This window comes from Calidris pugnax, unplaced genomic scaffold, assembly GCF_001431845.1.
Source record: "Calidris pugnax isolate Ruff unplaced genomic scaffold, ASM143184v1 scaffold123, whole genome shotgun sequence".
In the NCBI taxonomy this organism is placed as follows: Eukaryota; Metazoa; Chordata; class Aves; order Charadriiformes; family Scolopacidae; genus Calidris; species Calidris pugnax.
In genome coordinates, this window is record NW_015090876.1 from 34576 (window position 1) to 61603 (window position 27028).

A 27028-nucleotide genomic window follows, 5' to 3' on the forward strand; every position below is an offset into this window, starting at 1 on the left:
AAGCGTGTGCATTTAACGTGAGCGTGTCCTTAGGGTGGGGATACGGTGGCAGCCTCCTCCCTCCCCGCTGGTAGAGCACGTGTCTGTGGCGTTGGGTGCGAGCAGGACAGGCTGTGTTGAGCTGCGGTGAGGTGACACTGGGCAGGGAGCTGTAGGTGAGCTCTTGGTGTCGGGGAGTGCGTCCTCGGGTGCTTTCAGGAGAGCGGATGGTGCAAGAGGGTGCCGTAGAGCTAATAGCAGGGATGCTGATGTCAAAAACCTCTTCCAGGTTGTCTACTTTGTAGGGCCTTTCTGCTGTGTTTCTGCTGTCTTCATCTCCTGTTCCCTTAATCAGTGGGAGTTGGTTTCGCCTGACCTGTCTCTTTCAAGTGTCTGGATCATTCTCTCTTCTGCTTTTTTCTCTTTTGCAAGTCCAGCTGCTCTTACTTGGGTGCCTGGATCTCACCACCATTGGCCATCTAACCATTCATAGGTGGCCAGGTCTCTCCAAAGGGAAGGCGCTCCGAGCTGCCTCCCTGTGTGCTATGTATTTTTGCAAACGTCCTTTCATGATGACAAATTAGATTCAGGTGTCCAGCTCCCACTGACCATTTTCTTCTGAAAATCTGTCCTCTTGGTGGCTCTGTGGTTTTGTTCCTCTTGTTTGGATGGATAGACAGGCTGGAGGCCTCCAGAGGTGGCTGGAGTTGTGCATGTGTGCGTGCATGTCCCCTTGAGCAGCCCGGCGGGAGATGGAGATGGACCCTCAGCCAGCGTCCAGGGCTTGAGATGTTGGTTTAGCTGTCTGTGGAGATCAGCAGAGAGGACAGAGGGGAGGGGAAATGCCTGGAAGCTGAGGAGACTGCCCCGTGTCAGCAGCTTTGAGGTGATGGTGGTGGCGTAGCGTGAAGGAGGCAGCATATGAGAACTTCTGATGGAGGCTTCTAGAGGTCTTGAGGTGTTGACTGATGTCTCCATCCCTCAGTTAGTTTCTGGAGACGGCTGGGGAGCAGTGAAGGATGTGCTTGTAGTCTCACCTACTTTATTTTTTGTGTTTTTTTAATTATTTACCCTCTCCTTTCCCCCATTATCTCAAAGCGAGACCGAAGGCGCAACTCACAAATGCCTCTCACAGAGGGGCCAGGCTAGTAAAGCAGTTGCCTGTCCTTTGAGCTAGCCAGTCCCTGCAGTGGCCTTGTCTGCCCATGCCACCCCGTGTGACGGTTCCTTACCACCTCCTTGCTCATACCCAAGCAACCAGAGCAAGTGTCTGGGCCGTGAGGCACCTCCCTGGGCCTCGGGAATCTCTCTCTGCACCTACAGAGTCCAAGAAAGGAGAGGTGTGGAAAGACGTACAGGGCCAGCTCAGCTGCCTGTCCTTCCCTCTGCTGCTCTGTACCAAATCAGGCACTTTTCAGTGGCTGTTACACCAAATACTTCCTTTCAGAGACCACCTTGCAGGTCTCTGATTTCAGGCGCCTTCATCTGTGCTGGTGGCCAAGAGTGTGCAAGAAGGGCTCCTTGGCTCTCCTGTTTGGTGGAAAACCTTGTCCAAACTGCTGTCACTTCACAGTGGAGTTGGCTCCTGCTGAGGATCCCCTCCTAGGAGGCATTTAGCCTCGCTTTTGAGCTTGGTGGGGATCACAGGGAGGGAAGCACCCCCACCTTGACCCATCCTGTGCTTGGCTTGCAGACTGAGCAAGTCCTTGTTGCTCTCTGAAGACTCTGAGACTGGCGAGGGCATGAAGAAGAGGCACAAAGGGGCCCTCCCGGAGGAGGACGAGGATGTGGAGAGCAGCAGTGGCAAGATGAAAGGGAGGAACCAGAGCTGGGAAGAGCACGATGTGGCTCCCAGCTTCTCAAATGAGGTCAGTGCCCTCATGGGGAACATGGAGCCATGGGCCAAAAGCAGATCTCTTTCCTGCTTTGCTATTGTTGGTTTGCGCTGGGTAGCTCCTCCTGATCTTAGAATGTCTGCTCTCAGAAGCTCTTCTTGAGAGGACTGTGCAGCAGAGGGATGTTTGCAAAGGCTAACGTTGGCTCATGGAGGATGGACCTCTTTGGTAGGCAGCAGAGAGGCAACAGCCTTCACGCCAGCCGGAGCATTGCAGTAGCTCTTGAGTCCAGAGCAGTGCTTGTCTTATCCCTCTGCCTGTCGAGATGGTGGAGGGGAATGGACTTCCCGAAGCCAGGGAGGGGAGGGAGCCCAGCCTCACTATTTTAAATGCAGGGTTTTCTTCTGCTCCGGTGGAAGCAATGAGATATTTATTGGAGCTTTAAGCTGCTGATGAAATCCAACATGCGTACAGGCGAAGTACTGAGTCACTGCTGCTGTTATCTGGCTGTAGCACATGTAAAGTATATTTACTTTTTTCAAGAAGCAAGAAAATACTGAAAAGGATGTCACAGCTCTGGCTGTAATGCAGTGGTGCTGATGCTCTTGCTGAGAGGAATTTGGGTCTTTTTGGCATCCCAGCCTCTGGAGCTGGTTGATTATGTGGAAATCCATATTTATTTGGCTGGGCTTTTGGGTAAAGAAGATCTTTAATCCTTGTGATTTAGAGAAAAGCTTGTAAAACTAACCCAAATATATCCTAAAAGCCAGAAGGTGTTGAGAAAAAAAAAAAGAACTCCAAAACATGTTGTTCTATGAAACATACTTCTTTTGGGAGAAAATTCAATTTTTCTGAGTTAATCTTGGAAGTTTGTAGTGCTTGATGAGGGTAAAGCTGTGCTGGTTGCTGACATCTTCCTCCTCCCTAGCACCATGGTGGGTTATGACCATCATCCTGAGGCCTTATTAACTAAGGCACATGAGAGGCTGTTAGGAGGGCTAGTAAAATCCCTCAGGTCTGCCATGATGACTGCTCTCTATTCACCTGCATCTCTTCCTTTCACCTCGGCAGTTAAAACTCAAAAAGAAGAAGGTGCCATCAGATCAGGAGCAGCTGGCCAGCAAGCTTGACAAGGCCCTGTCGCTCACCAAACAAGACAAGCTCAAATCCCCCTTCAAGTTTGCTGACAGCTCTGGGGGAAAGCCGAAAGCTAGCGGAGGTGGCAGCAGGTACCTGCCACCCCATGAGGCTCTGCCGAGCAAGGAGGAAAAGAAGAGCCTGGCCAAGAACCTAGGCCTGTCCCTGAAAGCCACCAAGGAAGGTAAAAACAAAGTGGCTGCCAAAATGAAGAAGATGGAGGTGGGGTTAAAAGTCAAAAATCAGCTCAAGGTTTCCCATTCACCAGCAATATCTGAAGTGAGCAGCTACTCCTACAGTAAGTAACGCCTCGTTTCTCTCTTCTTACAGTGTAATCTCTTGCAGGGGCTTGTGGTGGGGGTTTCTGGCCTCTTGGAAGGGGTCTTGGTGATGGGTCTGGTTTTGCTCATGAGTGAAAGGTGACCTCCTCCTTGACTAATCACTGCTGCAGCATCTCTTGGGTCAGCATGTGTTGTCCACCCAACTTGCTGTCCAAGAGGTAGCCAGTATTGGTGCATCTCTTCTTGCCCTGTGTTGTACTGATCATCAATGGGGAAGAGTGCTTTGAAAAAGAAGCTGACCCACATTCTTGCTTTCAGTGGGAGTAGACACTCTCCTTCTACCTGTCAGATGAGTAGTTGTAGCCTCTACTCCAGGAGGTGGTTAATGGTTAACTTTTGAAGTCCTTGTTGAGTTGTGTGGGATTGACTTTTGGATTGTGCCACGGAGTCAGTTGGAGAAGGCCAAGGCAGCCAGGGGGCACTGATGTTCATGAATATCTTCCTGCCGGTCCGTGTTGTGGCTTGGTTCCTGGTTGACTCTGCTCAGCCTTCCCATCTGTCTTATCAGTGTTTGTCTCCACCCTGGCATCCTGTGTACCGATTGCCATTTTGAGCCCAAAGTGCACCTGAGGCAGAGGTTCCTGCAGCTGAGCAGAGCTGGGGCCCCCTGCTACAGAAGGGAAAATTTGAATTGCAGATAGTGTCAGGAAGACAGTAGAACCAGAGGTAGAAGAGGCTTTAATGGTGGAGGCAGACAATGGGGCAGAGAGCGTGTGAGGGACTTGGAGTTTATGGTCTGAGGGACTGGTTGTGTAATTGTCATAGCTCACTTTCATGCGCATCTTTTCCTTTGCTTGCAGCTATTTAAGTCCCACGTTAAAACCCCTGTGGGGTGTTTGTGTGCATAACAAATCCATCTCTCGGTGCAACGCCCGTTTGGAAATTTCACTAGTGGGGAAGATGATGAGCTAGTCATTCTCCAACTGAACAAATGTTTGGCATGAAATTAGCCATTTACACGGCTAAAGAGGAGCCATTGTGTTCACTGGGCTTGAACACAGCCTTTGGCTGGCCGTGCTATACACACCACCCAACAGTTGTGCTCCTGAATGTGCTTCACTCCCATGGACAGATGCATGGCTCCTAAACTGGGAGCCCTGGAGCTAATAGGGAGAGGAGGTATGGGCTCTTGCTGGTGCTAAAAGCCTTGGCTCATGGCAGAGGGTGTTTTTGCAATGCCTTTGCACTTGCTACTGCAGTTTCATGAACAAAAACTCCCTCCTGGACCTAAGGGAGCTGCTGTTTCACCCCTCTCCTGGCCAGTAAGTCTCCTGGTGTAGGAATGTGCCCCTTCACCACACAAATCTCAGCGCAGGGGGATCGTTGTTCCCGAGGAACCAACTGAAACGGCTCAGCTTTGGAGTGTGGTTTTTCAGCTGTGTGCAGGTTCAAGGAAAGGGCTTTAGCCTGTCGTTTGGTCATTCAAGCGTGATGGATTTGGGGAGGCAGGTCGAGCATATGGCAGCACCTCCCATGACTGGTGGGCTGCTCTTGTGGAGGAGGAGAAGTGGGATTGGCGCCAAGACCGTCTGCCTCCTAACCTCATGATTTTCTCGCTGGAATCCTGAAGACCTTGGGCATAGATCCAAGGGGCGAGCTGAGCATCCTCTTCCCACAGATTTTAACAGAAGTCAGATGCCCAAAATCATTTGCGTATTTGGGCTTTAGGCCTCCTATACTTGCTGTCCCTCATTTCTTCCTCTCCACAACCAACACAGTGGAAGTGGGGAGTGATGCCCAACCTGGGCTGATGCTGGAGAGCATCTCCTGCTGCTCACAGGCTGGAACGGTCCCCACCGCAATGTTTGTAACATTGTGGAGCTGATGGTGCATTCATAAGCTGGGAGGTGACAATTCCTACCCGCTTTTATTGTGTCCAAGGATACCATATACGGCTTGTTCCACTCATCAGGTGCCAGAGGGATAACTTCTCACTGCTGGCAGGGCTTAGCAGCTTTGTAAAGCTGCAGTTTGCAGACTGAGGAGCAACTTGGTCCCTGCTCCATGTCGGTGGACTTTATGTTGCATGCCACAGAGTGTCTGGGGTGGTGGGTTAGGAGTTAGATATGGTGCCCACTACGCAGCTGGGCTCGCTCCAGCTGCCCATTGTGTTGAAAATCCTCTAGGAGAGTTGGTTTATGTAGAAAAGGAGATTTAGGTCAGAGTGTTGAGCATAACAGTGGTTAAGACTAATCCGGGTCGATGGCCTGATTGTTGGCATCACAACACCTTTGGTGGACACCTTCATGGTGGAAACATCTACCTCCGTTTTCTGCTCCTAAGATAAAAACAGTCCTTGGATCTTGTCTTAAGGGAGGCCAGATGTTTGGGCTGGATGGAGAGTGTCTATTTCTGACTGAAAGGAAATACATATTTCTGTGTTTATTCATCTCCCACTTGCTGAGCCTGAGACTTGTGATGGAGGGACCTGAGAGGGGTAAAAAATGGTGGCACACGGACTCTCCTGCAGCCACTTTCCCCTCCTGGTTTACAGCCTCTTCACAAAGAAACGCACCAAAGCACCCCAAAAAAAACCCCACCCAAACCCCCCAATCTCCCATGTAACGCTCTTCCCACCCGCTTTGACCACAGATACGGACTCGGAGGAGGAGGAGGAGGGATCCCTGAGGGACGAGTGGCCGGCGCAGCCCCCGCCTGCCCCCAAGCCACGGCCACCCGGTCTCTACAGCGCGGCGGCCAGGAAAGGTGGCCGGGCGGCCGGTGGCCCCAAGGCAGCCCCCCGCAGCGCGGCGGCCGGGCGGCCGCTGAAGCCGAAGGCGGCGGCGGGCCGGAAGCAACCCTTCTGCCTGCTGCTGCGGGAGGCCGAGGCGGGATCTTCCTTCAGCGACTCCTCGGAGGACTCGTTCGATCAAGGTTACTAGTTTATAGCAAACGCAACCCCAAACGCACCCCTCCGCCATGTCAGTGTGGGAGCGGGCAGGGTGGGGGGCGAGGGCGAGCGAGGGGCCTGGCAGGCTGGGGTCAGCCATTTTGATGGTCGGAGCCAGGGCGGCCATCTTTGTTCTTGGCAGCGTAGCCTGCTTTATCAGCCCGACGTTTATTTTTTATCCTTTTTGTACCTGTATCATTGTGATATTATTACTGGCTGGCTCTTTTAGAGCTTTTATATCAACTGGGTTTTAGTCTCCACCTATCCCTGCTTTCCTGCTCCCTTCCTCCCTTCAGTTTTTCCCTCACTTTCTTCCTTGCTGCCACCACCACCATTATTTTATTATTATTGCTATTATTATTATTATTTTATTTCTTATTATTTTATTTTATTTCTTATTATTTTATTTTGGCATGAGCCTTGTAGAGGATTAGAAGGAGGTTTGTGTTTTTTTTAACTACTTTCCTTATTTTTTTCCTTTCCTTTTTTCTTTTTTTCCTTTTTCCTTTTTTTTTTTCCTTTTTTTTTAATACCGGGATACTGTTGTGTGGCCGTGTGACTTGATGTTTGTACTGCGATTTGGTATACCAAGCTTTATTAAACATATCGAGTTCATTTTTAACTAAACCTGTGTACCTTGTCTCTCTTGCTGTGTCTCTTATCAGGCGATTAGGTTGCCGCTTCACTTCATCCTGCTCTGCATCCCCCTCCTGCTCCCACTCCCCATGAGTAGAACTGGAATTAACCTAGTCTGGGGTACTCTCTATTATTCAAATATCCCTGCTGCCTTTGTCCAGATAAAGCATTTCCCCACCCCCAATCCCTTTAATTTAATTTCTGTTTCGTTCACCCAGTTTGGGTCTTTTTTTCTTTTCCAGTTTTTTTCACCTCTTGACAGACTTGAGGCGCTTGGTCCTTGTTGCTGCTGCAGGAGGGTGCTGGGTGTAAGGTCCCCATTATTTAACAGCCAGAAAATTTTATTTTTCACTTTTTAAAACGTATACGGCAAGTTTCTGTGTCTCTTTTGGGTGGTAATTTTTTTTGAGATGCCCAGACGTAACCCATGGTGTTCAAGGATGTGGCAATTACTGCATTAAATTTGACTCTGCAGTTTCCCTCCCTCACCCTCACCCCAATTTTTTTCTTGCAGCGTCTTTTTGTCAGCCTGTCATTAGTACTTCAGTGGGAAAAGAGATTACTTGAGACTTTTCCTCCAGAGACACAAGGGGTTTCTGTTTTAGAGCGTACTCATTAAATAATAATCATGGGGAAAGGTCATTTTAATGAGCCCTCAGCTCCCAAAAGAAAGTAGCTCATCTGGGTTGAATGCTAAGCAAGAGCATCCCCAGTTGTTATCATCTAAGTTACACGGCAGATCTGGATGTAGGACAGCAAAAGCCTTTTAGTATTTCACACTGCTCAGACGGCTGTTAATTGAAAATGGGGCTAGATAGTTTTGCTTTTGTTTTGTTTTTTTTTTTCCTTAGTTTTTTGATGTTAATTTTCTCCATGCACCTGTTTGTTTTTTCTTCCCTCCAAACCCAACCTCCAAAGAAAGATAATTTAAGCTAAAAAAAAAAAAAAAGTTATCAAACACAGCAGAAAGATATAGAACGCTGATTTGGTTTGATGTGGCTCTGGGCTGGACCCACCAATGCATTTCAAAGAAAACCCAAAAGAGAGAACTATATGTTTTAAAAAAATATATTCTTTAGAGAACCCCAAGATTTCTGGGGATGGTGGATTTTATGTAAGGGTGAGATTGCCACATTTCCATTCTTCCCTTCCCTGTTCCTTCCTGCATCTTTTCTTTGTTTATTTTGCTGCTGTTGGAAATTTTGAGGATATCAATCCCTTTTAGGTGCCAAGTTCGTGAGGGTTTTTTGGGGGGGTTTGCTTTTTGGTTTTGCTCCAGGTAAGCAGATAGGTAACTTGTCCCTAATTGGCTTTGTCTATTTTTCAAGTAACCTATCTGCTTTAAAAAAATTAAAAAAAAAAAGAAAACCCCAGTTTTATGGGATAAAGTCTGGGGAGGGGATATGGGAGGAGGTTGGGGAATCTGAAACAAATGGGGAAATACATTGTAAAGTCATTTAATGGTGGGGAAACCAAAGATGCAAAACCTCCTGGGGTGGGAGGTGGGCACGGAGGGGGAGGTGGGGAGGGATTATTGGTTACAACTTTGGGGTTTTTTTTTTTGGGATATTTGGGTAATAGGGTTTCTTAATGGCTTTCCCTGATACTAAACCGATTAATAACCTCAGCTTTTCTAGAAGTGCTCGCTTTCTCCTTGCAGCTGCTTGACCAACCCTTTCACCCCTGCCCCTATCCATGATGCTTTGAATGTCTGTGTCGGTCTCTTGCATTTGCTCTCACGCTGCACTAAAGAAGCAAAGTGGTTGGCTGGTTGTAGGGCAGACACTTCTCAGCGAGGGTCACTAGCCATGAACCCGAACCTTGACCATTGTTATGTAGGTAGGCAAAATAACTTTTCTTTATGTCATCTGTCAGCCTCAGATGTTTCGATGTTGCCGCCATGAATAATGACACGTAGCTCTTTTCATTCTCTTGGTTATTTTAACTCTGAAGATGATTGCTGTCTGCTTTTGACTTTCCTCTGTCCATGAACGAGTCTCGCATGGAAGGTTTGCTTGTGTGTATGTGTCTGAGGACTCCAGAAATGCTTTACTGTTTGCAGAACTTCTTTTGGAGAATTCCTTAACCCAGCAAAGGGTTTGCAGATGGGTCCAAGAAGAGAAGCCACGGGGCTGCCTGCAAGGGCTCTGCCACTGTCCTTAGAGGTTTCTGGGCCATGATGTAGACTCATTAAATAATAGATATTTGGGTGGCCGTGGCCCTACCAATGTCTATGTCAGACGTAGGAGCACCTGTGGGAAAAGACCTGTTTTCACCTGGTTTGAGTTAGAAGAGGTAGGGGAATGCTGCTTTCTTGCAGACCATTGCAGACTGTGCAGATCACCAAATTGCCATTCTGGTAACAGGCAAAGCTTGTGGTTTTTCATCCAGTCACCTTGGAGAGGAAACTGCTAATGTGACCCAAAGCCACATGGGACCTTTGAAAACCATCAGATAGGTAATACCATGAGCTTCCTGAGACCGAAGACCAATACTTCCTCCTCCTCAGTATCCCGTTTTCCTTTGAAAATTACTAAGAAATTAGTAACTTCTTCCCTGCTCTCCTTTCCCTGACTTGGAGGATGATTTTATCCCAATGAAAGAAAAAAAAAAGAAACAGTGAGGGATAACTCGCTCCCTACACACTCATTCCCATGTGATAGTTGTAATATTTTTAATTTTTATAAGTATTTCTGGAGTCAGCAGCACAGCACATATGGGGGAAAAAATTGTTCAATTATGAGAATTGGCTTGTTTGACCCAAAAAACAAAAAAAAAAAGGTAAAATCTAAATTGGACATTCAAAAATAAGTAACCTCCAGAATTTGGACAGATCACACAAATCAGATGTCAATGACCCAGTAGCTGTCTAAAGTCTGCCTGTACTTAGCCTGCTTTGTATGCTATAGGCCTGCTTGGTGTTATGAGAAAATCATGCTGTGTTTTTTACAATGTGAAATGACTCTTTTAAGTGTGTGTTTTTACTCCCTCCTTCCCAAGCCTTTCCTCTCCACATCCCCCTCAATCCGTCTCGTTACATCAGTCTTTAAAAACCAAATTGCTTAATCAATTTCTATTCATCATTAACAAATCTTCATTTACTGCTCTCCTACAGTAAAATACCGTGGCAGCTTAGCTGTTAAAAGCAATGAGAAAGTTTAGTATTTTTAATTGGGTTTGGTTTTTAATTTAATGCAGGTAAAAATTTTAGGAAAAAAACAGTCTTCTTTGGCTCCATTTTATCTGGCACCAGTAGCATTTAAATATGAATTTATTGTTTGTTTTGGCTGCAGAGTTGTATGTACATGTGTGGTTGCGTGTGTGGGTATATACACACATATACATGCTTTTAAAAATGTCAGTTAGAAAAGATATTTTTAACTTTGAATATTTTTCCCTTAGGCTTGTTCAACGTTCACAGAATTACCGTTGAGGGAAAAAATTATTTTTTAAAAGGTCTATTTCCCCATTGTTAACTAAAAATCACCTTTTCAGGAGAAAAAATTGAGGCTTCAATTGTGTAAAGGCATCTGTGCATACTTCGTTTTAAGCCCACACATAATTTGGGTACAGTAGGAGTAAAACTCCTGCTTGACATTAAATACAGGCATCACAAATCTCTCCAAGAAGCCGTGCAGATGGCCATAGAGCACCAACAGCTTATTTACCACCATGACCATCAATCTGGGGACTTAGTTTAGAAGCATGTGGGTTTGGAGCAGAGCCCCAAATGTGTTCTTTTTTGTTTCATTTGTTTAGTTTTTGTCCCCTTGGAAAATCAGGAGCAGGGATTGTGCTGTGCCAGTAGAGCGGAGTGAGCAAGATCTGCCCTCGCCGGGAGAGGTGGAGGAGGATACTATCTGTGCTGTGAATGTGTTAAAATGTGTTTATTTTCAGGCTGCAAATTGAATCCCATGCAGATAAAAATATAAGCGTTTTGGTAAAAATGCTGACAGGAGGCTATCTTCGGTTGCCTTTCCCATAGTGTGACACCGTATATTTGAAAGGGGTTAGAATAACTGCCAGGTACGTTATTGTAGCGTACATTTTCTGCAGCGTGAGTAATAGCTGCTTTCATCCTGGCTTTTAAATCTGTTTTACCTTGGGGTGTTTGAAATACCGTAGCTGCTGGGCACCCTTGTGCCCTCACACGTGCAGAGTCTTTAAGTGCCGAAGGAGAATTCATTCAGGACAGGTCGTGGAGGGATTTTCCTGCAAATTTCCCCCTTTTTTTTTTTGCCTGTTTTCCTTCCCCAGCTGCTCAGTGAGCTGCTCTCCGCTCGGCTGGCTCTCTAGGTCTGACAATGAGGGGCTGTACAGGTTGATTTTTTTTCAATTTTTTTTTTCTTTTTTCTGGTTCTGATTAGAATTACTGAATTTCGGAGCCAAATGGGATGCATGGAGGGGGGTCTCGATACCCCGTGGTGTGTCATTGAACTCGGGCACGGTTTTGCCGCTTTACAGGGAGGCAGTTTCTGCATCTCAGAATAGCCGAGTTCATCTGGATTTGTTTTCTTTTTGGCAAAACGTCGAAAAACAGCATTTGTGCCCCCTTTTCTGGTAGGGGAAGGAATCTGATCCTAATTTGCTCTGCTTTTTTTTTTTTTTTTTTTGCATGTGGTTTTTATGCAAGGAGTGTGAGCAGGGCTGTGGATTTCTTGGTATTTACTGCAGGGCTGTAGGTTTAGTAGCATTTTTATATCACAAGGAACTGGCCTGAGAAACTGAAATGGGGAAGGGATTTTTATGCAGTTAAAATTAGTATTCTGTGACTACCTGATGTGTGCTACGGAGAAAAGCTCTCCTTGTTAAAAAAAAAACCAACACAATGAAACACCAAAAAAACAATAGCTGGCCATTACTTCAGTTGATAAAATGTTGATGAGAACACTGTTTTTTGATATTTCTGTTGTTTCTTATGTCATGGAAAAATAACCCAAAGTGGAAAAATAACACTTGCGTTATTGTACTTTTTTTTTTTTTTTTTTTTTTTTTAAACAGCCAAGTGTTGAGGACGTTTTTATCCATCCCAGAGGGCATACGTGAAAAGAAAAGGATTTTCATGTTCATTCCAGCTCATTTTGAAGGGATCTGGTTTCTCATTTGGCTGGCTTTCAGACGCAGGGGTAGCGGCTGCCGCGCGGGCTCAGGCGGGGAGCGCAGGGCTCCTGCTAGCGGTGGAAATTTTCCATCCACCTTCATGATCCCACTTAAGCCCTCAATTTCAAGAAAAATGAAATATCTTTTCCAGACCCACTTTTTTATATAGATATATATATATTTCTACGTGCTCATATATGTGTGTGTATATGTATGTGTGTGGTATATGTGCATTTGTGCAGTGACCAGCACTCGCTCACCAGCACTAACCAGATGAGATGCCGTTAAAATTAATTGCCTTTGAGCTGATGATAGACTCTTGGGAAGTGCTATAGGAAGGGAGAGGTGCTACTCTCAGAGCATCTACCCCCAAAAATACCTGCCATAGATACACACCGTAAAGGAAAAACCCCAGCCTACTGCTCTCTGTGGGTGTCAGCCGAGGCAGGTATTGAGACTGATTTTTTTGCCAAAATTAGATTTTTGGGCTGTGGGCAGCTCTTCCTGCCTGTGCCAAGCTGGGCTTCCTTAGCCTGAGCTGTAGAGAGGGAAATGAAAGGCACGGAGAGTTTTGAGGCAGAGCTTTTAAACACTCCTCGTCTCCAACACTTCCTACACTTTCCCCCCTTACGCATTCCAAATCCATTGCTTTCAAATTATTATTTCCCTCCCCCTCTTTGCATTTTTGCCTCCTGCCCCTTCTCCTCTCTCTGTCCTCCTTGCCTCCTGCCATGGTGCAGCCTGATCTCCGGTATTCCCCTTCCATGCTGATCTCTGATTCTGATTACACTAATGGATTTCGTTATGGAGGAAGAGGTGGTGGGCGGGAGGGGAATCCCACAGCTCCGAGGTTGGGATTTTCAAAGGAATTAAGCTTTTAATTCCTCCTGAAAGCTGCAGGGAAGGGGTGCGTGGCATCCTTTTCAAACCTCTGCCAACACCCTGCTCTTCCCTCCCTCGCCTTGAAGGGATCCTCTTTGCCGTACCCTCTATTGCTGTGTCCTTCCAGGGTGGTGGTAGGCAGGGTGATAGTGGCTATATGACTTCAAGGACACGTGTGTCCGTGGTCAACACCTTCTGGCTCAGCTTATGGGTGGCTTCAGTGCTACTTAGATGAGCACAGAGCAGCAGGAGGGTTATCGGTTCGGGGTGGAAATGTGGCTGATGCAAACTCCATGAGATTTGTAACGGGCTCCCTCTTTTCTGCGTGCTAGATTCTAGCTCAGAGGAAGAAGAAGAGGAGGACGAAGAGGAAGAGGAGGATGCAGAGGACTATGGGACTGATGTCACCGACAGGCTTTCATCACCTGCCCTTGACGAGAGCGGCCTGGGCCTTCTAGCAAGGTTTGCTGCCAGCGCAATGCCCAGCCCCATCGTTCCTCCTCCGCTCTCCATCATCCAGCTGGAGGCCAAGCAGAAAGCCAAGAAGAAGGAGGAGCGGCAGAGCCTGATGGGTGAGTTGCACGGTTGGGGTTGGCGCCAGGGGGGCAAGGTGGAAGGTTTGGGAGGTCCCAGCTGTGCTGCAAGAGAGCAGGTTGTTAACCAGACACCACTGTCTTGCTCTTTCCTTGCTTTTGGCTGCTTGTTCCTGATGCTGAAGGCAGGAGGGATCGCCTGGCAAGAAAACAAGAAGCAGTCATGGATATGGCAGGTTTAGCAGCTACAGCCGTGACCTCCCTAGGGGCAGTTGCCTGTGGCTTTCTCAAAGTTTCCTCTTCTTCCTACCTAGCAAATCGATAACGGTCATGCTGCAAAGGCCAGTGATGGGATACTGTGTCCCCTTGGACACGGTGCTGACGGCAATGAAGTGCTGTTACATTTTAGGGAAGGGAGCATGTGTTAAATGCAGCTGACTTAGACACCCAAGAGAAGCAGAGACACCCAAGCAGAAGGAAAAACCCCTTCAGTTGGCCTATCTCATCAGCTTCCTCATAGAAACCAGGCAGTGAGACTTGAAACAAGCATTCCTTCCTCTCCTCATGTGTTTGCAGTGCCAGATCCTGTGTTTCTGTCCCCGTCTCTGTCTCAGTTTCAGTGTGTTACACATAATTGGAATTTCATTTCTTCCCCTCCCCATGCCCTGCTGCACAAGTGCCCATTGGTGACATCGTTCCTGGTCAGACAGATCTATATGGGCTCCATTTATAAATTTTCTATTAATATTTATTAAGTGATAATGGGATTTATAGCATGCTTCAGAATGGAAAATGATGTCTTCCTTGGGAGCCCGGCTTGTTTTAGCACTGTTTCCATGCTATATTAGGCTTTTGCCAACTTGTTCCAACAGCCTCTCTTAAGAATTTATCGTCTTGTAACCTGCCCTCCTTGAAACTGGAAGCATCTAGAAATTGCCTCATGCGGCAGCGAGAGAGGAGAAGGAGTGTTGTAATTTCCAGTGGGTTTTTCATTTTGAGCCTTGCTAGCTTTGGTTTTGACAGGCTTGCTCTTTCTCTGCTCGTGCTGGGGCTCTCTCAAGGGAAGAGGTTTGGGTGGAAGATGAGAGCAGGTTCCTGCAGACTGAATTTACCCAGGAAAGTGAGCATATTTGAGAGAGAAGGACTGAGAGAAGATGCTCTCCATGCGTGTGCCTCATATGTTTTCATTTACCCAGGTGAACGTTGTTCAGTCCTGTATGTCCTTTCTCAAGGGTCTTCTGCCAGCAGTGGTTATCACAGCAGGGGCCATTCACTGTTGGGCTTGAGAAGAGATTCTGCCAAGCGAGGCCTGATTTCAGACCTTGTTGGTGTGAAGCAGAGACACGCAGATGTGTGTGCAGAGAGGGCAGATCCACAGCAGGTTGGAGAAGGATACGAGAGAGACCTTTTTGGCTGATGGTGTCTTTTGGAGAGAAAGAACCAGGTTCTGCTGATGTTTCTACACATCTTCAGATGTGCTGTCCCATCCCGTGGGGTCCAGTGCCTTGGGAAGTAAATGTATTTAGAAAATCTGGGCTCAGTCTCTTGTTCCAGCATGACCTTGGGCAAGTTTCTTCCTGGCTGTTTGTATCCCATTGACAGTGCAGTGCCTGTGCAGCCACAGTGCTTTGCAAATGTTGCTGGGTGTGTAGCTCCTGCCTCAGTTTCCCTTCTACCCTTGGAAATGTATGGTCTTGCTCTCCTTTATCAGGTTCTGGGAAGAGAAAAAAAATGAAGATGTTGAACATCTTGGCATTAATACAGTATTTCAGGCCTCTGGGTACTGCTGTGCCCATGGTGCCGAGTGGAGGCCGGTGTGAGGGGATTTCCATTTGCCACAGACAAAAGATCGTTTTCCTCTCTCGCCTTCAAGGCGATTACCTGGGCCAATAAAAAGATCTGTGGTGTGTGTTGGCCAATGGGAAAAAATAAGCTTGGAATACGGGTTTATTCAATTAGTTAAAGACATTGTTCTCCTGAAACGAAGGGGAGACCGGAGAGGACTCCCACTGGGAGGGGAGGAAGGCTCAGCTTGTGGGGTTTGTGCTTTACTTCAGCCAAGCAACTTCTTTTTGTGGAGGGGCAAATGTTAGAATATCTTTTCTTTTCAGAACTTCCCTGCAGGTTTTTGGTTGTGGGAAGAGGGAGAAAATGGAGGCAGGGAACACCCTGAACTACACTGCCTGAGTGGGTGTGCTCTGTTTTGGGGCAGGGGAGACTTGTTTTTGGGGAAGGCAGTGTTTTATGGGGTGGAAATGCAAATTTCAGGGATGTGGGAATTGGAAAGGGGAACAAGCAAGGGCTCTGTTGAACAGACATGGCATCTCCCATGGAGCCCAAAAGCTTCCAGCAGGACATGTCCTGTCTTGGCTCAGCCAGGGCTTTGACTGATGGTTAAATCTTTTGCACCTAGGGACAGAATTTGAATACACCGACTCGGAGAGTGAGATCAAGATCAGGAAGAAGTCACCCTCAGGGCTGCTGCGGGGAAAGAAGGGGCCACTGGAAGGAAGCAGCATCCCACCAAGCCAGGCCCCCAGCAGCCTTGACTCCGGATCTGGGAGCACTGACAAAGCCAAGCTTGGGTCTGAGAAAGGCCGCAAGCTGAAGAAATTCAAGTCCCCCAAGGACTTGAGCTTTGAATTTGGGCTGGAGGCCAGTGATGATGACCTGTGGAACCGACGCCGGAGCGAGCGGATCTTCCTCCATGATGCCACCACATCCTCAGCCATGCTGACCCCTGTGGCGCCTGCCAGCTCCACTCCTGTCTCCAAGCCTGGGCGCTGTGGCAAGGGGGCCCCCATGAGCCCCAAAAAGGAGGGCAGCAAGGGGAAGGAGAGGAAAGAGCTAAGCAAGGTGAGGAATGCGCTGGCAGAATTGGTGTGGGACCACCGGGAGCTGAGGGTGAGGGGAGGGTGATTAACTTCGCTCGGGCAGAAGAGAGTTGAGTCTTGTCTCAGTGGTTGCCCCAGTGCTGTTCTCCTGTCTCTTGTCACCTCTGCCAGCCCCACGTACACGCGGAGGAGCTGTCAGGCTTGGATCTGACTCACAGGGAGTAAAAGCCTGTTGTGTTTGAACAGGGCAGGTTACTTGTGTCACCCTCCATGTCCCAAATCCATCCTTCTTGGGTTGGCCAGAACGGACATCCTGCATTAAAATATCTGTGAAATCTCTCTCCCACTCTCTGCACAAGCTTACCCCCTTGCTGAGCTGTGGTCCCTATGCTGGCCTTTAAGGCTGTTCACCTTTTAGGTGGTGTCTTCTGAGGGCAGTCTCTGGCTGGTGGTGGCAGTGATCTCTGGGTTGCTGGCTGTTCATCTTGGCTGAAAGCTCGGGTCCCTCCGGTTCCGGTTCAGTTCATGGCGGCGTTACGGAGAAGCACTGGTTGTGGGGAGAGTTAGACAAGTTAGTTGTGACATGGGCCAGCTGGGATCTTCTTGGAGCTCTTTGGGGGAAGACTTGATGGGCAGGAATTGGTCTCCAGGGTAATGAAAGCTCTTTAACGTATGAAGCCTGAAAACAGAGCTGGGAGATGTAGGATGTGGTGCAGTCAGTGAACTAACTGCTGGCTGAAAGTCATCCTACCTGTGGACAGCCTGCTTCGCTCCACCTTTCACCTCTCTCTGGGCCTAGATCTTTACCAATCCTCTCTTTACTCATTGGGAGTGTTTTCTTTTTATTTTTAGCAGCGGAAGAAGGGTAAAGAAACACCGTGCTGCTCTTCCTCCTCGTCCATGTCTCCTCCTGGCATCCCTAGCTCCCCATCTGATGTTCGTGTCAGCCTGGCGAATGCCCTGGGCTCCACCAAGAAGAGCAAAGCCAAGGTGAAAGCCAAGGAGGTGAAAAAAGAGGTGAGGGGCTGCTTCTAGTCTGGGTGAATGGGAGGGTTGCTGGCAGAGCCCTGCCTTTTTCCTGGACTGTTGTAGTGTGAGGGAGGGAAAACAGACATGCAGGTTTTGCTGGGCGTGTTACAGGCAGAATGCTGGTTTGAGAAGTCTAAAATCCAAGGAAGACTATCAGGTAGTAGCTGCTGCTACCATCTGGCGTTCGTTTGCCTTCATCCCCCAAATTAACGAGCCGGCAGAATTTTCTCTAAGGCTGCCACAGGGTGGAGAGAAGAGCCTTCATGAATAGCGAGGACCGAGGAGATGGTGATGGAGTTGCTTTGCTCAGCACTGGGTGAGCCAGCTCACAGCTGGTTTCTGCTCCGTTGCTGTAGCCTGTCTTCTCTCATAACACATATTAGTGTGTCTACTCACATGATTTCTGAGTGTAATGCTTATGGTCTGCATGTAACAGCAAGAAATGGCTCTTGGGGCTTTGAGAAGAAATAATAACGGTTCCTGCTGCCTGTTTAGTGAAGAAAGGGTCTCAGGATCACTGTGCAGAGAGATGGTGAATGCAGAGCAGAGCCACAGCTGTCTGCTCCACAGCATCTCTCCTAACCTCCAGGAGTGAGATGTGCTAGGATGTGTGAAATAGCTTCTGGTCAGCTGTCAATGATGCCGGGAAATAAGCTCAGAAAAACAAAGGTCTTTATTCAACCAAAAAGCAAGTTTGAGCACACCCACTTAACTGTTTGTGTCATTAACATTGTTGAGGGTGGAGACAAGTTTGTCCCAATACCCTCAGATTATTTGTTGCTGGAGGAAGGTGAGGTGGGATCAGACTGTTGCCTCTTGTCATCCCTCTGACATGCTGCTTGCTCTCCTGCAGAACCGAGGGAAAGGAGGAGCTGTGAGCAAGCTCATGGAGAGCATGGCAGCAGAGGAGGATTTTGAACCCAACCAAGACAGCAGCTTCTCAGAGGATGAGAACATCCCACTGAGCATGCTGGTCGAGCGACCGCTCACACCAGGTGAGGGCAGGAGGGGCCAGGGCCTAATTGTACAGTTGGAGGAGCTGGGCAGGTTTTCTGGAGCTGCTCAGAGAAGGACTGTGCTGCTTTCACACATTCCTTATGCAAAGCCACAAGTCATTGGGGTGGAGATACCACTTTTCCAGTCAATTTGGCTTGCCAAAAACAAGCCTTGTCAGAGTGGCCCACTGTGACATCTAGAAGCAGCCCAGTCTTTGAGCTACCCTATTTTCATTTACTGGTATATTATCATTACTAAGAGGGGGGGGGGAACTTATAATTACCAAGAGGGCAAAATTTTCCCCTGGCAGGAGCTAATGAGAGAGAGCAAGCCCTTTCTGCAAAGGACTTACTGGCCTTTTCCTAGGTGCTGGGAGTGTGAGGTTTCTTTCTTCCCTTGCAGTCACTTTTTCATGTGTGATGCTCTCTAATCCCCATCTTGCTCCAACACCTCACAGCTCCCCGCTCCTGCATCATTGACAAGGATGAGCTGAAAGATGGTCTGCGTGTCCTCATCCCCATGGATGACAAGCTGCTCTACGCCGGGCACGTCAAGACGGTGCATTCACCAGACATGTGAGTGGAGGGGCTGCCGTGTCCACCTGGGCTCTGCCAGGGAATGGGGATGGAGCTGATGCAGGGATCCATCTGGGGGTTGTGTAGAGCTGGCTGGAGAGAGACTGACGGAGTCTGGCAGGGAGGGGAGGGGAGGAGAGCTCACTCTGCTTTATCAGCACTGAGGAAAATCCAATTACCTCTCATTAAATGCTCTCAATTAAACTGGTGGTAGGGCTCAGCGGGAGGTGTTAGCTGATCAGGGCTGTATTTTCCATGTGCCGTGTCTTACCAGGCCTTTTTGTTCCAGATACCGTGTGGTGGTGGAAGGCGAGAGGGGTAACCGTCCCCACATTTACTGCCTGGAGCAGCTCTTGCAGGAAGCGGTATGTGAGGCCAAAGGGTGCCTGTCCTCAGTGCCTGAGCCCTGTTTTGGGGTGGAGGAGGCTAGCTGGAAGCCCAGTTGAAGCTGCAGGGGTGCTCTGGTCCTACCTCCGTGACCATTGTGGGCTGAGCTCCCCTTGATGTGGATCGCTGCCCCACAGCTGAGCTCCCTCACTGGCAGTGGGCTGTAGGGCTGTATGCCAGCAGGGGTAGTCCTTCACATTGCCTTGTGAGCAGAGAGGAAGCCATTTCCAAGCAGGGAAACTGTCCCTTGCCTTCTCCAGAGCTGCTTTGCTACATGCCAGGTGTGGTGGGATGGTCTGTGCTGGTGCCAAGGATGTCAGTTAATTGCCTTCCTCTTGCCCCGAGCAGATCATCGATGTGAAACCACCTTCAGTTCGATTCCTGCCTGAGGGCACGAGGATTGCAGCCTACTGGAGCCAGCAGTACCGCTGCCTCTACCCGGGGACAGTTGTCCGAGGTAAGGCCACCTTGGCTGCTCTGCTCTGTGAACCATGTATGTCTCAGTCCTGTATGTCCTGAGGGACATCAGGTTTGTCTGGGGAGACCCTGAGGTCTCCTGTGAGTGTCCTGGAGGTCAGAGCCTGGGCCGTTCTTCTCCTCTGGGTCATGCCCAACTCAATCATGATGCTGGTTTAGTAACATCCTGTTGATTCAGGAGATACGCTCTCATAGGACGTGGTTTGAGCAAGTATCAGGGAAATTCAGCACACTTTGAGAAGTCAGAATTAATTCCAGCCCAGGCACCAAAGATTTCTGAGATTATAGAGATTTCTAAATCATCCGCACACTCAGAGCTCTGACACATCAACCCCCCCCCATCTGGTCCCATTAAAAAGCGAGTGAAGAGCCCTGGACAATTCTATCATGGCTTGTTTTGCTTTTGGGCTTTTGGTCACATTACATGTGTAAAAGGGAAAAATTCCTTATGAGTTACAAACCAGTGATGCTGTTGCAAGAAGGGAGGGTGGGAACACAGCTTTTTTCTCTTGGAGAGAAAGTGAAAAGCAAGAGTTTATCATTGCTGAGAGTCACATTAAACGTGTAAAAGGGAAAAATTTCTTCTGAGTTACAGACCAGTGATGCTGTTGCAAGAAGGGAGGGTGGCTTTTGGTCACATTACATGTGTAAAAGGGAAAAATTCCTTATGAGTTACAAACCAGTGATGCTGTTGCAAGAAGGGAGGGTGGGAACACAGCTTTTTTCTCTTGGAGAGAAAGTGAAAAGCAAGAGTTTATCATTGCTGAGAGTAGTTACAAAATGCAGGTTGGGGAAAAAAAAAAGGTACTGCAGTGAAAACAGAGAAGTGAATTTCTGCAAGAATAGAGGGAAACAGGGGAAAGAGGTGGGAAGTCAAACTGGAATAGTTGTTGTGTTCTGAAGCAGTGGTGTTGACTGGGAAATTTGACACTAGTTGGGCTGGTTTAGTATTACCAGGGACTTTCTGTTGCAGAATGAGCCCTCTGCGCTCTCCCTGCGCAGCCTAGGAGAGGTGGGGATGGGATGCTTTGGAGCTGGTGCAGGATCCCTGTCTTCCCGCATGTCCCCACTTCCCTGGCAAAGGGTTTGTGGTCTTATATTTGTCCTAATCCCATCTTCTGCTCCCCCAACCCGCAGGAACCCTGGATCTGGAGGAAGATGGTGATCTCATCACAGTAGAGTTTGATGATGGGGACACAGGACGTATCCCACTGTCTCACATTCGGCTTCTCCCACCTGACTACAAGATTCAGTGTGAGTCTGGCTGTTCAGATTTTTGCATGACACTTCCCACTATGAAGTGTAGGGAGTTTCAGGCCACCTGCCTCTGAGATTTTGGGCCAAGTTCACAGACTTTCAATCACAAAGATTGGGATATGCAATTAGGGATATGCAGAGCCAGGGTGGGATGACACCATCAATTAGGGATATGCAGAGCCAGGGTGGGATATAACCCGTAGGGAAAAAGGCCCAGTTCCCTATTGCAGAATTGGGAGGGATATGTTTCCTGTATCACATCTCTATTTTATGTGTTATTTGATTGCATTTGACCATCTCCTTGACCTCTTCCAGGTGCTGAGCCTTCCCCAGCCCTTTTGGTGCCCAGCACCAAGCGCCGTAGCCGTAAATCCAGCAAAGACACTGGAGAAGTAAAAGAGGGAGCTACGCTGGGGTCAGAGGAGCCCGCGTCGAAGGGCAAAGGGCGAGGGAGAAAGCCAAGCGTCAAGGCAAAAGCTGGTAGGTCATTATCACTGCTAGACCTGGGGTTGAGAGAGTCCTTGCCTGGTTCCTCACCATTCTCCCCAAGTTAGAGCTGTTTTGGGGCAAGATTTGGAGGGCAATGGATGCACTGCTTGAGTGCAGAGCATCCTTTCATCAGCTTGCTCTGCTGTGACTGGTTTGCAGGAGGCTGGCTCAGAAGCCGGCCTACACTGTGAGAGCTTCCTTCTGTCAGTCAGAGCATCTCAGCAGCCATCAGTAGGGCCAAAGATGCAGGAGATCTGCAGTTTGGTTCCCCTGCAGTAGAAGCAGGATTGCTGGGCATTGCCTGCCACGGGCACTGGCATCAGACCAGGCTGCTTAGTTCAGTGAGCAGGGAGGACTTTTGCCTCTTCAGGGTTACCTGAGCAGTCATTAACAAGCCACCCTTGGCCAGAGACCAGTCAGCATTGCTCTCTGGTTGTGTCAGAGCTAATGGTGCCCATCTGGATGGATACCATCATGCCTTTGTGTTTCTACCCCTCTGCAGAAGAGGCTGCCTTACCAGAAGAGAAGGATCAGGTTGAGTCTTCACCTGTTACCTCTTCAGTCCCGGAGAAGCCTTCAGCCTGCTTGGGCAAACCAAGCATGAAGGGGTCACGAAAATCACAACCGCTGCCAACCGGAGGCTCTCCTGCCCCCACAGAGGAAAAGCGGTCAAAAGCCAGCAAGATGAAGATCTCCACTAAGCTGCATAGTCCCCCGCAACCCACTTACCAACCTGCTGTGTTTGGCAGCATCCTGGGCACAGAACCCTACAGTGACCTTCCGGGGACGCTGGCGGCCTTTGGCTCCAGTGATGCCTCAACATCAAAAGCCAAGGCCAAGAAAGGGCGGCCCACGGAAGAGACGCAGGAGTTTGGCACCATGCTCAAGGCTCAGAGGAAGCATGACAATGAAATCCTGATCAAGCTGGACCATGAGGGCGTGATGTCTCCAAAGACAAAGAAGATGAAGGAGGCGATGAGGATGCTGGAGGACTCGAACCTGGCCAGTCGCAGAGATGGCAAGAGCCTGTTGGGGCTGGGCTATTCCCCTGCAGTGGGTGCAGAGAGCAAGCAGAAATCTTCCCGAGCTAAAGCAGCTGAGGGAGACCCTTCCCCTGCCAGCTTTGGAGGAAAGTTTGATGGCTCAGTGGAGAGCCTCGCTGCTTCAAAGGACCAGGAAGAAAAGGCAGCAGCTCCAGCAGCTGTGGAGGAATCTGAGAGCAACAGCAGTGACAGCAGCTCGGAATCAGAGGGAGAAGAGGAGGCTGAGAAGAACCAAGGGGAAGCCCAGGACAGCAGCTCAGCCAGCTCAAGAGCATCCACCCCTCTTTCTTCCTCCAACTCCTCCTCCTCTTCCTCATCTAGTAGCAGCTCCTCATCATCCTCCTCTTCCTCCTCTTCCTCAGCCTCATCGACTTCTTCTTCATCGAGCTCCAGCTCTTCTTCCTCCTCCACTACAGATGAAGACTCATCCTGTAGCTCTGATGACGAAGTAGCTGAGGCCCAGCCAAGTTCCTCGGTGCAGCAAACCCTCCCACCCAAGCAAACCAAGCAGGCAGGGAAATCCCGCGCCTCCTCCCACCCCCAGAGCCAGAAACAGCCGGCGCAGCAGCCGGTGCAACAGCCGGCACCACAGCAGAGCGGCAACAAGAGCAGGCCCAAAAAGCGCGAGGGCATCCACCTGCCCACCACCAAGGAGCTGGCCAAGCGCCAGCGCCTGCCGTCGGTGGAGAACAGGCCCAAGATCGCTGCTTTCCTCCCCGCACGGCAGCTCTGGAAGTGGTTTGGGAAACCCACTCAGGTAAACGGAGCCTCTCCCACCCCTCCATAGTGCTCTGCTCTGGTGTTTCTCCTTGTGGTGCCTCTTACCTGTGTGCTTTCCTTTCTCTGCTGGCATGGTGTGTCTCTGGCCAAGGTCTCCAGTTTGCAAGGAGATTGGGGTTGGCCTTCGCTGTGTCTGGGGGAGTCATCCCACACAGCGTGTCCTTCTGCCCTTTTTCCCATGGGAATGATGCCTGTGGACACCGTGGCTCTGCCAACAGCGAAGGGTGGGATGCAGGACAGGGCGAGCGGTGGCGGGTGGGGGGAACCTGGTCAATCCCTGGCTGCTGCTCACCTGTGTGATCCTCTCTTGGCAGAGACGAGGGATGAAAGGGAAGGCCAGGAAGCTCTTCTACAAGGCCATCGTTCGGGGCAAGGAGATAATCCGCATCGGAGACTGCGCCGTCTTCCTCTCCGCCGGCCGCCCCAACCTGCCCTACATCGGCCGCATCCAGAGCATGTGGGAGTCGTGGGGGAACAACATGGTGGTCCGAGTCAAATGGTTTTATCACCCAGAAGAAACCAACCCTGGGAAGAAACTCAACGAAGGCAAGGTAGGCTGGTCTCCTTTGCCAAGAGAGCTGCAAAGCTGCTTGTTCCCTTTTTTTTTCTGCAAGGATGAGGGAAACACCCATGGCCCAGTGTGTTACTGGTACTGTCATGGGAGTGGCCCCATCTTTTCATGTTGGGGGGGCTGCCTGTGGTGTGGACAGACCTGGTGTGTACCCCTTGAGCAGGGAAAGGGTGGAGTTTATGGTAGCAGTAAATAAAGACTTTTGTGTCGGTCCAAAAAGAGCTGCATCAAGTCTTTTTACAGTATAAAAATGACTGGACTGGTGCTTGGAAACACTAGATTTTGCTCCTGTGTGGAGTGTGTTTACAGTAGGCTCTTGGTGTTTATTACCAGTAGCTGTGGATGGGGGCTGAGGTTGTGAAGGCACATGTGGTGGGCAGGATGTTACAGCATGGAAAAACAACTCATTCACCTGCTTTTCTTTTCTCTTTTCTCTTCCTCTTGGGCACAGCGCTGGGATCAGAAATCGGGCAGGAGTCTGTCCACAGCTTTGCAGGCATCCAACCAGAGGAAGGACTTTATGGAGGTTGGTGAGGTTGGGGGAGGGCTGGGAGGGGACCTGTAACAAATGCTGCTGTGACAGTGCCCCCTGAGCATCTCTGGCTCTTGCTTTTTGCCTCAGCTGCTGAGTCTGCAGCACCCAGCACTTTGGATGGGTGTTTGTGGGAGGATGGGAGTAGCTGGGGGTGCTGGGTGTTCCACCACCCCTGGGCCCGTGCAGATTCCCAGTGTCCCCCAGTGGGGAGTTCTGCCCGGGTGTGAGCACGAGCCCTGGGCAATTGTGATGGGCTTTTTTCCTGCATATTGAATATGATGAAGCTGTAAATCCTGTGAAATCTAATTGCTCCTTTTCTTTCTGTGTCTTTTCCTTCCGTTCCTGTAATGCAGCGAGCCCTCTACCAGTCCTCTCACGTGGATGAAAACGATGTCCAGACCATCTCCCACAAGTGTCTTGTTGTTGGTCTGGATCAGTACGAGCAGATGCTAAAGACGAAGAAATACCAGGACAGTGAGGACCTCTACTACCTTGCAGGGACCTATGAGCCCACTACGGGCATGATCTTCAACACCGACGGGGTCCCTGTCATCTGCTGACTGCCCAGGGGACACGTGCCACCCCCTGGGAAGGGACGGGACAAACCTGAGGACGTGCCTGTTCAGACGACATGATTGTTTCTTTCAATGCTCATGACTTCTGTGTCACACTACAGACAGGAGAGCGCGAGAGACACAAGGAGGAAGGAGAGGGCTGAAGAAGGGGCTTGGGGGAGCAGTTACAGGACTTGAGGAAGATGCCGTTGGGTGATGGTGGCGTTTGAAGCCCAAGGCTCTTCTGGAAGTGGCGTTAAGTAAGGGGACACTTGGCCAACTTCTCCCTTCCTCCTTTTGGTCCAGGAAAGCACATGGGTCTCATGATCATTTCACCAGCGGGACCCCCCCAGCAGGAGGGATCCCTTTTGTGTCATTTGCCCCCATCAGTAACTCGGAAGCTGCCTGTACGTGGAAGGACACCCTCGAGCCTTCTGCGTACGCTCCTCTCCGTCCTTATATTCCCTTTCCTGCTTAGTTTCGCATGACCCTTTAGGAAGGACAGGGTGAAAAGAGAAAGGAGATGAGTCTCTCTCGGCGCCTCGTCTCGATCCTCTCAGCGCCTTTTTGCGGTTCCTTTTCCCTGGAGGCCCTTGGCCGGTGGTGTGGAGCGTGGCAGAGCTGGCCCCAGCACAGAGATGGCAGAAGAGGTCCTTCAAGCTGGGAGAAGCCGGGTGGAAGACGAGCCAACATCCAGTCTGAACCCACCTTCCCCTTCCCTCTGCATCCCGCCTGCCCTGGAAACCAAGTGCGTGGCGAGGGGGTGACACTTGGTGAACAAAGAACTCGTCTTGGAGCGTGCAGTGAAGGAGGGCAGGAAGTGATTGGGAAAAGCTGCTGCTGGGTGCTTGGAGCAGAGGAGACCACAGGCCGTTGGATTGTCCATCCCTCGCCCAGCTTTACCCCCACCATGCCTCACCTGAGCAGAGACGTGGAGTTGCTGGGACGCCCTTGTGCCTCATTTGAAGGGAACGGGGAGAAGAGCGTGAAGCCCGGCCGTGCCTGCCTGCGGCGTTTCCACAGCCAGAGCCCCACTGCCACCTTGGGCTTGGGGACGGGGAGGTCCATCCATCTTGCTCCATCCAGTTGGCCAACCTCCCCAACGGCTCCCGGAGAGCCGCCACCACCATCGCCTCCTCCCTCCCACACCGGAGCCGTGGCATCGCCGCTGCCGCACCAGGGGTGCACCCGGCCGGAGGGATGGGGAGTCCGGAGGAGAACCACGCAACGATGCAACATCCTTGCACTTAAAACAAACAAACAAACAAAAAAAAATAAACTCCAAGAGACGCACTGATCTTTGCAACTACCGACTCGCACTACAGATCGCTAGGACGCGGAGCCCAGGCTCCGGTGGGGACGCTCAAAACAAGGACAGATTTGGGAAACTATCCACGCTGGTACCAGCTGTGTACCAGAGACTGGAGGCCGGGGTGCAGGGGGAAGGGGGGGGACACCCCTGTGAACCCCTCCCCTCGTCCTTTTCAACGAACCACACACGGTGCTGAGCTCGTACCATCTCCGCCCCGGGCCACCGGCGCCTCGGATAGTCAACGGTTCTAGCCTGTACAGTTTTAATGTACCAAAAGACTCTTTAGCCCTCCTGTATTATAAGTCTTTAAATGGATTCAACTTTTTAATTATAAATATAAATATAAATATATATATATAAATATAAACTTTTTAAAACTGTGAAAAAAAAAATTATGAAATTATAAAAAAAAAAAAGGAAAAAAAAAAAAACAAAACCAACGACAGAAATGAACACAGTCTGACGTTTAGAATATTATTTTTTATTTCCTGTTGGATTGTGATTGTAAATGATCTGGGAACAGGCACACCCCCCCCACGCTCAAAGTGTACTGTACTTCTAGAAGCAAATTGTGTGAGCATATTTTAAAGAGCGAGAGAGAGAGCGCGCGAGAGAGATTTTATGCTAATGTTAAATAGAAAGCACTTAAAACCCACTGCCTTCTATGGAACACAAGGATATTTCAGACAATCGAGAGGAAAGGAGAGCCAGGTTTTTTGTCTTTTTTTTTTGTTTTGTTTTGTTTTGTTTATGTTTTGTTTAAAACAATTTTTTTGGCATTCTGTTTGTTGGAGAACTCCGTGTGATCTTTTTTCATAAAAAAAAAAAAAAATAATTGAAAAAAAAAAAAAAAAAA

At 49.3% G+C, this 27028-nt stretch overlaps 1 protein-coding gene across 3 annotated transcripts in view; it reads left to right on the forward strand.

Moving 5' to 3' along the window:
• Positions 1-27017, forward strand: part of TNRC18 (trinucleotide repeat containing 18) — a 39001-nt gene extending 11984 nt beyond the window's left edge. For 2 of the 3 annotated variants that reach the window (XM_014946221.1, XM_014946220.1), the window contains 16 exons: positions 1673-1847; positions 2886-3249; positions 5885-6166; positions 13133-13372; positions 15747-16189; positions 17020-17184; positions 18050-18191; positions 18650-18767; positions 19057-19132; positions 19503-19611; positions 20769-20885; positions 21204-21368; positions 21880-23177; positions 23515-23751; positions 24223-24297; positions 24660-24866. In XM_014946221.1, the coding sequence (XP_014801707.1) occupies positions 1673-1847; positions 2886-3249; positions 5885-6166; positions 13133-13372; positions 15747-16189; positions 17020-17184; positions 18050-18191; positions 18650-18767; positions 19057-19132; positions 19503-19611; positions 20769-20885; positions 21204-21368; positions 21880-23177; positions 23515-23751; positions 24223-24297; positions 24660-24866 (4213 nt within the window). Of the gene's footprint in view, positions 1-1672; positions 1848-2885; positions 3250-5884; positions 6167-13132; positions 13373-15746; positions 16190-17019; positions 17185-18049; positions 18192-18649; positions 18768-19056; positions 19133-19502; positions 19612-20768; positions 20886-21203; positions 21369-21879; positions 23178-23514; positions 23752-24222; positions 24298-24659 lie in introns of all 3 variants that reach the window. The other variant, XM_014946219.1, reaches the window with a different exon arrangement.
• Positions 27018-27028: the final 11 nt, after the last annotated feature.